A 12,440-nucleotide genomic window follows, 5' to 3' on the forward strand; every position below is an offset into this window, starting at 1 on the left:
CACCATAAAGAAGTAGAGTCCTAATCAAGGTGTAAGAAATCTCCCTCTTCTAGCTAACAACATATTTGCCAATTCCTTCTTTTAGCTCCCCATCTTATTTTACTTTTAGTGGTTGTGGGGGTCTGTGTCTCTCCCCACAAACTCTGTGTTTTGAACCTAAGGTCCAAAATCTCAAACTGAAATTCCCACCATGTGCAAATCAGAGCTTGACAGCTCAACACCCTGGAGGTAATACCATAACTCTCTTACCTCTGAAGAGAGTGTTAATATGGTGATCAGAATAGATTTCCTCAGTTCAGTCTTTAAAAACAATTATGAACAGTGTTTACAAGAGCTGTTAGTTTTAGAAGTTACCAAACAAGTAATAAAAACCACAGATAGGCAAAAACTTTTGTGATGTGTACAGTCGTCTTTCCCATGGAAGCAGACCCTGTACACACTGAGCCACACCCAGCTGGCCTTCCCCGGAGTGAGCTGTGACCCCTGGGGGGTAGGAATGAGAGCTCGGGGCCCTTGGGGAAGGAGACGGAGAAGGGGAGCAGCCTAGTGACAACTTACTCCTGGGAAGGAGCAGACCTCGTCAACCGCCACCACACAGGAAAGGGAAGGAGTCATTTGCCTTTGTTAAAACCTTGGATAATCAGCTCTGAGGAGCTTAAAACTTCACTGGGACATTAGATTTCTTTTAAAGGAAATCTCTGTACTCCCATGGTTACATGCTTCCCTAAAATCCTTTCTGTGACTATTAAATACCTTGGAAATAATTTCTAGACATTCTCCTCTAGTTACAAAAAGAAGGTATTGGATTTGTGCTTCTATAAAAAACTCCCCATGTTTAAACAGTGAGTATAATTATAAGGATCATTTTAACCTAATTATGTCACCACCCCTCCCAATGGGAACTTCTTGGGTGGATTTGATGAATTGTATAATGAGTTTCTAACAGTTTTAAAGAGAAATAAAGTTGTGTGCATTTGTATTCAATTTTAATATTTTTGGTGATTAAAAAACCCAGCTAGATAGAGGAGATCCTGTTTTGGATGAGGAATTTCAGCGACTGAAGACAGAAGTTAACCTCAAACGGGTTGTTCACGATCTAGAAGAAGTAGGTAACTTTCCTGTATTTAGAATCTAATTTTTGGCAGCCATTTATATGCTTACTTTTAAAACACTAAACAACTTTAAAGACATCCTTTTAGCAAGAGATATTTAATAATTTTAAATATGCTTACATTTTCAGAGTATTGTTTACATAGTCACAATGAAGCATCAAAACTCATAATGTTTCCTTTGAAATTAACAGTATGACATACTTTGGCTACCCCTTCCCACCCCTCTACTTTCTCCTCCTTGGTCTCCTTTTCTGTTTTCCTTTACTCTCTCCATGCCCCGTCTGACAGTCCTCAGGGCAGGTCCCTGGGCCTCTGTTCATTGACCCTCCCTTGGTGGGAAGGAGGCAGCCAGAGTTCTGGTCCCAGCTCTACCACAGATTTGGGACCTGGGAAAAACCCTCTGGGCCTTGGTGCCTTTGTTTCTTCAAATGTAAAATGGAAACAGTAGACCCTCCACTTGTGTTTCAGCTGTCATGCGATAGTTTCTGGTTGAACCCCAAATTTCAATATTTTTCAGAGATTTTATTTATTTATTTTTAGAGGGGACAGGAGGGCGAGAAACATCAATGTCTGGTTGCCTCTCACACATCCCCTACTGGGGTCCTGGCCCACAACCCAGGCATGTGCCCTGACTGGGAATTGAACTGGAAACCCTTTGGTTCACAGTCCAGTGCTCAATCCACTGAGCCACACCAGCCAGGGCCAAAATTTCAATTTTAACGGTGAAAAAAATCTTCCTAATCTCCCCACCTCCATCATTGTCACCTTCCTTTTCTGGGTTTGCCACAGCTGAATTATTTTAACCTCTTTTCCTCTCCCTCACATTTAATCTTGCCACCAACTCTTGCCAGTAGCTCTTCCACAAGGCCATACCCAAGTCTAGCCTTCAGGTCTCACCCCAACTAATCCAATAGATTGTTCCCATATCTGCCCCTCCTCCCTCTTTTCTACAGCCCACTGCATGTGCCAGTGTGAGACTAATTCACTTCTGATGCCTTTTCATCATATTATTTCCCTGTTCAAGAATCTATAGTGCCTGAAGCTCTGGCTGACCTTAGTACACTCACCCCCAGGCACCTTTTCCTATGCATTCATTTACCCATCACCACACGCTTGTGCCCACAATTATTGTGCTGGCATTGTGCTGGTGCTTGGGGTGAGCTGAGCAATGCCATCCTCCACCTCCAACAGCACTGTACAGTCTGCTCCTCTCCATTCGGGATGCAGTGCCAACACCCACTATATGCAACTGAGTTCTGTGTGACTTTATTCTTCTTCTTCAGGGTTGCATGTGTTTGCTTGAGCTTCCTGAACACTAACTAGACTGTAAATTTTTTAAAGCCCAAAACTTCTTCTTTTGTCCCCCAACCCAAGAATTTTTCCATAGTATGCTCTGTATACTCAAAGTGCTTAATAAATGCTTACTACATGGCAGAACTAATGATAACTAGATTTGGGATCAAATTCTGAAACATTTGTATTAAATGTTTATATCAGGGGTTAAAATTCAAATCTAAGATGTGTATATATTTTTTCATTCACAGAAAATCAAGGAATTTCATCCTAATTTTGATCCACTTACAAATAATACTTGGGTCAGCAGGTTCAGGGCACAAAGGCGGTTTCAACAAGCAGCACGCAAGGTAAGTCTCAGTACCAGATTGAGATTTTAATTTGTTCAGTCATCAGCACAAGAAAATCAAACAATGAGTTTTTTATAACAGCTTTAGTGAGATATAATTCATATACCATAAAATTTGCTCTTGTAAAGTGTACAATTCAGTAGTTTTTAGTATATTCACAGAGTTGTACAGCTATCACTACTAATTTTAGAACATTTTTATCACCACAGAAAGGAACCTGGTTCCCATTAGCGGTCACTCTCCTTCTCCCAGGCCCTGGCAACCACTAAACTACTTTCTGTCTCTATGGATCTGCCTATTCTGGACACATCATATAAATGGAATCATACAACACATGGCCTTTTGTAACTGGCTTCTTTTCCTTCATGTGTTTTCATGGATATGTATCAGTACTTCATTACTTTTTGTAGATGGATACAGTTCCATTATAGGGGTAGCCCACATTTTACCCTCACACTGGTCTCTCACCCACCCCATCACTAGCCCTCAATGCTTTCCTGAGATCGGAAGAAAATGAAGACTTTAGCTTCCAATGCCAGTAAAGTGTATAAGGCAGCTGCCTGGTCTGGCTACAGCCACATAGAGGACAGCTATCCCCTGCCCTCTATGTGGTTCCAGTTCTCATCTTCTTCCATATACATCAGCTTGGACCATCACCTTTGTGCAGGCTTACATTTGTTTGTTCCCACTCCAGTACCTTGCATGGAACTGTCTACCGAGTAGCCACTTCATAATATCTGTTAAAGGAAAGAGTCCTTTACATGATGAAAAGGAGTGTTAATTATGGAACGAATGGTATGAAATCAAAGCACAGGGATGTACAGTTAGCATTGCCCATAATCCACAGCCCTGTTTCTACATAATTGTCCATTTAGTTTGTCTTTCAACTCTGAAAACAACACAGTGGAAGCATTACTACTCAGACATACTGAAAAGATAGAATGTAGAAATAGTCATTTTTTCCCACTCTGGAATATATGCAAAAACTGGGTGTTGTAAATTGGGTGGGACAAGGCTAAATGACAACTTGCTCTTTTTTTGTATTCAGGGAAGTCAACATTGCCCTGACCTTGAAGTCCCTGTGGCCTTGGTCTCAAGCAGGAGCATGCCACTTTCCTTGTGAATTCTGACTTAGGGTGGTGGCCTTAGCCCTTAGCTGTGGTCAGGAAAAGTAAATTAAATTAAATGACAACATGAATGTGTGCCAATTAATCATTTGAAATCACTCTTCTTTCTAATTCTAGGTCATGGTTCATCGACGATTACTCAATATGCTAGACGCTATTCGTGCCATGGATAGAGAGACCATAATAAAAAGGCTCAGGCATGAAAGACAATCGATAACACAAGGTGAGGTCCAGCTGGGAAGTACTACGATGTTTTGACCAGCAGTTCTCTGGGCATGAGGCATCTTGCCTAATGATGTTAGCTGTGTAGAAATACAATATTTTCATAAATCACATGTATCACTTTTCTATGGCTGCTATAACAAATCACGACAAACTTGTGGCTTAAAACAACACAATCTCACAGTTCTAGAGGTCAGAAATCTAAAATCAGGATGTCAGCAGGCATGGTTCCTTTCAGAGTCTCCAGTGGAGAGTGTTTTCCTGGCCTTTTCCAGCTTCTGGAGACTGCCTGCATTCCTTGGCTCATGGCCACTTCCTTAAGCCCCTTGACCTCTTGGTCTGTTGTCACATCTTCTTTTATGACGCTGGTGTTCCTGCTTCCCTCTTTTATGGGTCCTGGGATTACTTTGGGCCTGCCCAGATAAACCAGGACAATCTCCCCATTTCAATCAAGATTCTTAACTTAATCACATCTGCAAAGTCCCTTTTACCAAATAAGGTGACATAGGGTCCAGGGAATAAACATAGAAGGGTGATTATTCAACCTACCACATGGCATAAATCACACCTCCATACTAGGTTTGGCTGAAATACCTACCCAGCTGATAGTAAACTAGGCTGATCAACTTGACTGAGTCTGAAGTTTGACTATGATTCGACCTCCAGTTTTGTTCCTTCTATTCTTGTTACCAGAGACTAGGGTAGTTGGCACTTGTACTTGTTGATTGCTTGGCATGACCTGGTTTTATCTCAATCTAGCATTTACACATAAAGCTTTTTATCCCATATTGTCTTTGCTATTTTTAAAAATTCCAATCTGCTGGTCCACAGGTTGACTGGGACTGTTGGAGGTCACTCGCAGTAACTTCTGGGAACCGAAAAGCCACATTGCTACATCTTCTCACAAAATACATATTTCCAATCTGTAGTCATATGCAAATCCACAGGCAGGCCCTGATCTTTCCAGACCCTTCCTCCCTCCCTAAGCCCAAGCCACTGAACCTGGCTCAGGCTTCCCTATTGCTTCCCCAAGGAGCAACTTTTTGGATGTAAAAATAAAATACAGTTTAAAAACTGGAGAAGGGGTTGAGGAAAAGAACAAAAGAGACACTAAAAATGGGACTATAAACATACATACATAGATACTCTTTTTGAAATGGCATATGGCAGGTACCCACTAATGGTATGTGACAGATATGCAACTGAAGATGGTGGACTCACATAAAAATATCTTAAGAAGCCCCCAAAAGTGCTATTTTGTTTTTCTCTTATAGACAAGAATTCCTCCAAATACCTTCTGCTACAGATCAGTCAAGATGATTATTCCAGCCGGTTCTCTGTGTCACCCAAGCAAGTGCTGCCCTTCGCCTTCCCATCCCACAGTCCTTCCCAGGGCTCTGATGAGTTGGTGGGTGCTGTTGGGCTGGGATGGGAGCTGGGCATGATCAGATGGTTGTTAGGCAGACACCAAGGCAGTCCCTTTGTCTCTTCCTAAGAGGCTCCCAAGGGAGACCTGTGTCAGGGAATCGTGACCAATGGGAAGCCAGGGATCATCTACAGCCACATACCTGACATCTGACACACCTGTGCAGAGCTTCTTGACAGCCTAGGCTGATCCCATTACAGCCTGGAACCCAGCAAGAGCACTGAGCCTGGCCTGGGAGGCAGGCCCCCCTTGGCTGAGCCCATCTGCTTCATGAGCAGATAGAGAGGCCAGGGAAGGATGGTCCAGAATCCAGCAATATAACCCATCAGACTCACAGTTCCCTCTCTTCCCTCTCTCTCCCTTCCTTGTGTTTGCTCTTCCCCCCTGACTCCCCGCCGCCACCTCTGTGCTTCTCTCTCTTTTTCTCGAAAAAGGTGTGACAGTTCATTCCTCTTGCCTAATGGGCACAATGATGCATTATAATAAAAATAATAGCTCTACATTACATTGTATCCACCATAAGTGAGGCAGTGTCTGAAGTGCTTCAGTTGTATCAGTTCTTTAATCTTCAACAAACCTATATGCTACTTATCATCTTACAGATGAGGAGGAAACTGAGACACAGGACACAGCCAGTAATAAAATGTTGCCAGTGTTCACATAGTTGGCAACAAAAAAGTGTGTTGAAGTTGATATTGAAAGTGCATATGCAAAATTTTTTTTATTTTCAAAGTATAAAATTACCATTCACATCCTATAATATGTGTTAAGCACTGCAGTTTGATTTATTCAAGAATTACAGGACTGATTTTAGAAATTCTATGTGTTTCCTGCATTAGAAAATTAAAGGACTTAAAAGATTAGAATATTTAGTTCCTAGGAAATAATAAATCTGTGAATTTCCAGCAACAGTAAGTATCTGATGCTCAATAATTGATGGAAGAGATTGTCACTGTGCTGTGAAGCCCTTCTCACTCTTTTTGAATAGTTCAAATCTTAAACATTTCATTCGGTGCTTTGGTCAGTTGTACAAGGCTTCTCTGTTGCTCTGGTTGAGAGAAAACAAACTGCTCAGCATTCCTGCCTTTAGAGAGCTTTCTCATTCATTCAATGGATGTTGTATTTTTATCATTTCTATGATCACTATTTAAATATGTAGCATCTTTGAAATTGGAAAGTGTCTTATAATTAATGGTGTACCAACATTGCATCATGCTAATTTAATTATGGTGTCTTAGATTAGATGAAATTCAGTGTGTATTGAGCACCTGTAATATGGCAGGTGCTGTACCAGGCTCTCAAGGTGTCTGAGGCAGCTTGGCCTGCAGGAAGTTTACTAGCTAGTGCTTTGGGGTAGGGGCAGGAGTGGACAGAAACAGAAACAGGACTGCAGACCTGCTTCATGAAGGCCTCAGCCAGATTCATGAGGCTCTCTGATGCTGGGATAGGGTGAGAGGACCCAGAATTTACATCTCCTTCAACATGTCATTGGAGGTGGGCTGCCCTCGGAGGGGCACATGACCTCCAGGCCCCACACATCCAGTAGCAACTGTGGTTGAGGGAAGGTGTACTTTAAGAATCAAACTGTTCACCCTGGCCGTTGTGACTCAGTGGGTTGAGCACTAGCCTGTGACCCAAGAGGTCACTGGTTTGATTCTAGTCAGGACACATGCCTGGGTTGCAGACCAGATGTTTCTTGTCCTTTTTTTCTCCCTCCCTTCCCCTCTCTGATAAGTAATATCTTTAAAAAAAAAATAGAACTGTTCACTTAATGTTTAAAATGTATGTAAAAAGAAGCATAGCCACTTTTGCTGTGTTGATTATGTGTCGATTTCCTTAATTTAACATTTTAGGCTCCTGATGGCCTTGGACCGGTCCCAATTAAATCTTCAGAAATTCAAGTCAAGCACAGCCATTCCTACTTCAATCTACAGGTCGGACCTGTCATATGGCATTAGTTAATCAGATTCCTTATGAAGTGAACAAAATATTCCCAAATTTGAATTACATTATATTATTAGTTTTTTCTAATATGCATTATACTGTGTAGCATACTGTGTGTATTTCTCTACTGTTATTTTATGGTATGTGTGAGCTATCACAGATTCTGTTTTCCTAATGTGGCTCATGGGAACCAGGATCCTTACCTGTTCTATGGAAATACCATATATTATGCATACATGAAGCTAGATATATTAGAAACTTTAAGAAAAAACACAAGATGAGGTGAACAAAGTTAGTCAGTTCTTGAGTATATATGACCACTTTTGTTTTTATGAAAATGAAATGAAAATATAAATGTTTTAAATTGACAAACCAGTATGTGTTGTATTTCTGCAGTTAAGCCATATGGTCCTGGAGAATAATTATGAATGTTCCTGTGTGCTGGCACTGGAACAGGGCTCAGGGCTGGCCCCGAAGTCTCTCCAGTGCTGATCAAACTAACAGCTGCCACACATCTAGTGGTTGCTACATGGGGCTTGTTTTTCTTTTACCATCAGGCAGGTCAGAAAGCTAGTATTGAGACTAGACCCCACTAAATGGTCACAGGATTTTAAGGAGTTTTATTCCAGTATATTCTTTCACCCACAGGTTCCTCAGTTGTACAAAATTAAGGGGTATCAGCCATTCTCTGTCCAAAGGTCTTCAACAAGTTACAGACCTCAAAAGCTTGCTCGAGCGCTGAAGCAAGGAGCTGAGGTAAGACACACCCACCTTCAGGAATTGCCCTTACCTATCTCCTCTTGTCCTGGCATTGAGACTAACACACTACTCTTGGTTCTGGAACAGGATGAAGCCACCACTGTTATAGCCCTGCCAAAGCAGGACATCACCCCTCAGTTCCCTGGCAAGACCTCAACCTTGAACATGAAACCACCCGAGGCTTTAGCCGTGTCTCCAGATTATGACCCACTTTATATTTTTGTAAGTGACAATCGGCAGGTCTTGTGTTCTATGTTCCTTTATTTCAGCAGTTACTTTATAGAAAAACAGATGCGTTAATTGGGAATATTTTTCTCTCTTTGGAATTTCAAAATTTAAAAAATATATCATTTTTGAAATGGCTTGCTTAGAGAATATCAATGTTTCCATCTTTGAATAATTCCAGCATATTTTCATGACAATAGCTTTGTGATCTTTTCTAATTATGTATCATATATATAATGTATTATGTATATACCTGTATGCACACACACATACCTATATTTTTAAAAAGAGAGAAAAAAAGGAAGAAAATAAAATTACCCCAAGCCCCATCACTCAGAGCTCTGTTGATTCTTTATTTCACCCTTGTGCATCTCTTCCATACTGAATGCCTCTGCCTCCCAGATTTCTCTGTTCTACTTCATTTCTGTAGCTGCACTTGATTACCCTCCTCAAGCATACACTAACTATGCCACTCTCCTGCTCAACATTCTTCACTGACCCTATTTTCTACCAAATTAAGTGTATGCTCTTGAAGATATGAGGCCAGTCATAGTCTCCAGCCCTGTTCTCTCTTGTTCCCTACACATGGCCAAACTTTTTTGCTTTCTTCCCATTACCAAGTCTTTGCTCACCTTAATCTGACCTCATGCATCTCCCTCTTCTACTCTACGTTTCCAGCTACCCAAGTCCCAAGTGACTGCAATTCAGACAGGAAACCTGATAAGGTTCTATGAAATCATCAATGATATGCCATAGTAGTTGCCCAAGTTATGGTCCATTTTTCTTAAAAAAGAAAGACACATATAAACACAAAATTAAGGAACCTCAGACACTACTTGAGAAAGTCTCCTTTGTGAGAATCTCCAAGTGTGAATCTGTATCTCTAATGTGGGCAGAAGTGCTAATGGTCATACCCAAGGTCACTCAGCCAGTTAATAGGGAGGGCTGAAAGAGAAACCTGCCTGTTTCCTGACTGTTTGCCTCACGGCTCTTCCTCTGATGTATGCTGCTTTTCTAAGGAGAGCTTTGATGTTTGCGGTTTGGTCATAATGTGGCATTTTCTTATTGTGTCAGCATTGAGAAGAATGTTCTCGAGAGACATACCTGTTAAAGCTGGACATTTAACTCAGTGATTTTCAAACTCCCTTTAGCACCAGAGCCCTCTCAACAGCTGAAATTTTACAGGAAAAGGCAAAATGTAAAAAAGATAAAGTTCTAGTTGCTGGGATGGTGGTAGAGTAGGGAACTCTTCTGAGGGGTGTTCCAGCAAAACAGTGGAGTTCCCCACAGCAAGGATTGGAAGCCACTCTTCAGTTTCTTATATTCCAGCCCACCCACTGCCATTTCCTTTTAAAAGTGAGAAAACTGGTCTAGAGAAGTTAAGGGAATTTTCCACAGTCACACTCATACTTCCTTAGAAAATATCAGCAGTTATTAATTAACTCATTAATTCCAAAAATACTTAGGGAATGCCTGTTTTGTGCAGGATAGGAGCCTAAGTATAGGGGCAATTCATCCAAGAGACACAACAACCCTAAATAGTTCAGTACTTAATACCAGAGCTTCAAAATGCATGAAACAAAAACTGATTGCACTGCTAAGGAAAAAAATAGACAAATCCACAATTATAGTTGGTGAATTCAACACTTCTCTCTCAAAAATTGATAGAACAAGTAAACAGAAAATCAGTTAGGTTATAAAAGACTTAATTACCACTAACAATCAACTTGACCTAATTGACATTGCTAGAACACTCTATGCAAAAACAGTAGAATGCAGATTCTCTTCAAGTGTACACCAAAGGTTTGCCAAGGTAGACTATATTTTAAGTAATAAAACAAGGCTCAGTAAAACTGAAAAGATTCAAATCATAAAAGGAGTTCTTCTGACTTTGACAGATGAAGTCAGAATGATATAGCATAAAAATATATAGAAAATTCCCCTAAAATTTAGAAGCTAAATTATATACTTTAATAGCCTAAAGGCCAAATAAGAAATCAAAAGAAATTATAAAGTATTTTTAACTGAATGAAAATGAAAACACAACACAAAAATTTTGTGGGCAGCCACAGACAGTAGATCTCTGGCTAAAGGGGGCGCAGAGTGGTCTAGAGACACTTGAGGACAGACTGAACACAGAGACTTTGGGGAGAGAACTGAGAGAGTAGCTGGCAGGATCCCTGTGCTGACTCCTCCCCCATAAGGCAGCAGCCTTCTGACTCAGGCAGACCACTCCCCTGAGCAGCAGCAACAGGCTGAGAGGACCCAATAACCCCGCCCCCAGGAGGGACTCTGCCTTGCCCTGTGTGATACCTGAGCCTAACTGTTGAATGCAGAATGACTACATTAACAACTGAAGGAAATTCCTGGAAGTCTCAAACAGACTGCCTAAGGTCGGACAGGGACAACATCTGATACTATCAGAGGCAGATCCACAAAGAAAAAACAGTGGTTTCCTATCATACAAGTTCACACCACAAAGTCAGGAAATCAAGACAGATCAATTGAAGAAGCAGAAGCAAAAGAGTCTCACAAATAGTGGGAAGACAAAGAAACACCCCCCAGTCAAAGGAAAAGGAGGAATCCCCAGAAAGAGAAGTAAATGAAATAGAGACAAGTAAACTTGCCTCAGATATTGAGTTTCAAACAACAGTTCTAAGGAAGTTCAATGAGCTCAGTGAGCTCAGACAGAATTACCAAAAACTGCAGGGAAACTATGAGGAACTTACTGCACACTATATCAGCAAGAAAAAGGACATAGAAACTATCGATAAGAGACAAGAGGAAATGAATAATACCATTTAGGAATTGAAGAACACAGTAGAAAACATCAAAAGCAGGCTAGATGAAGCAGAGGATCAAATCAGCGAGCTGGAGGACAAGGTAGAAAAAAGCTCCCAGAAAGAACAAGAAAATGAAAAAAGACTCAAAAAGAATGAAGAGGAGTTCAGGGAAATTCAGGACAACCTGAAACGTAATAATATCCATATAATAGGGATACCAGAAGGAGAAGAGGATGAGGAAGGGATAGAGAACCTGTTTGAAAAAAATAATAATTGAAAACTTCCCTAATTTGAGGAGATAAAAAGTCACACAAGTTCAGGAAGCACAGAGGGTCGCATTCAAGAGGAACCCAAGGAGGCCCACTCCAAGACACATCATTATTAAAATGGAATATCAAAGACAAACAGAGAATCCAAAAGGAAGCAAGGGAGAAAGAAGTAATAACATATAAGGGAGCCCCAATACGGCTAGCAGCTGACTTCTCAACAGAAACACTCCAAGCCAGAAGCGAATGGCAAGAAATATTCCAAATCATGAAAAGCAAAGGCCTGCAACCAAGATTGCTCTACCCAGTAAGACTCTCAATGAAAATGGAAGGTGAAATAAGGAGGTTTCCCTGACAAAAGAAGGCTGAAAGAATACATCTCCACCAAACCAGCATTGCAACGTATGCTGAAGGAACTGCTTTAAGTCTATCAATACCCAGGTCCTTTCACAGTCACCAATACTTGATATTACCAATACTTTTAATACTAATTAATCTGTTTTTGACAATGATGTGTTATTTTAATTGTTACTTTATTATTTGTTGAAACTAAACCTGTTTTTGTATATTTCTGGCCTATTTCTATTATTTTTAAAAAGCTTTAAGTGACTTTTTGGTATTCTTTATCTGTTTTTTGACTAAATGTCTATAAATTTTTTGCCCTAAAAAATGATTTTTTAGGAGGAATGATTTACTTGGGTTTCAAAAGATGAAGGAAGACAATGGTGGAAAGAAGGGGAAGTGACTAGACAAAGAACATGTATGAAGGACCCACTGGACATGGACAACAGAGTGGGAATTGACTGTGGGAGAGGGGAGTGCGGTGGGATGGGTGGAAGAGGACAAAGGGGGAAAAATTGAGACAACTGTATTAGAATAAACATGATAAAAAAAATTTGTGGCAAATATACAACACTATACATATGCATTAGA

The 12,440-nt window shown here is 40.7% G+C and overlaps 1 protein-coding gene across 1 annotated transcript in view; it reads left to right on the forward strand.

Moving 5' to 3' along the window:
- CFAP221 (cilia and flagella associated protein 221) overlaps nt 1–12,440 on the forward strand; it is a 105,691-nt gene that overhangs the window by 65,495 nt on the left and 27,756 nt on the right. Inside the window, exons 12-18 of the mRNA XM_054574940.1 lie at nt 1,016–1,105; nt 2,657–2,755; nt 4,000–4,105; nt 5,379–5,512; nt 7,384–7,464; nt 8,123–8,230; nt 8,321–8,455. Coding sequence (XP_054430915.1) covers nt 1,016–1,105; nt 2,657–2,755; nt 4,000–4,105; nt 5,379–5,512; nt 7,384–7,464; nt 8,123–8,230; nt 8,321–8,455 — 753 coding nt within the window. The remainder of the gene's footprint in view (nt 1–1,015; nt 1,106–2,656; nt 2,756–3,999; nt 4,106–5,378; nt 5,513–7,383; nt 7,465–8,122; nt 8,231–8,320; nt 8,456–12,440) is intronic.

Source organism: Pteronotus mesoamericanus, unplaced genomic scaffold, assembly GCF_021234165.1.
Source record: "Pteronotus mesoamericanus isolate MK-2021 breed Mesoamerican mustached bat unplaced genomic scaffold, CSHL_Meso_final contig_27, whole genome shotgun sequence".
Classification (NCBI taxonomy): Eukaryota; Metazoa; Chordata; class Mammalia; order Chiroptera; family Mormoopidae; genus Pteronotus; species Pteronotus mesoamericanus.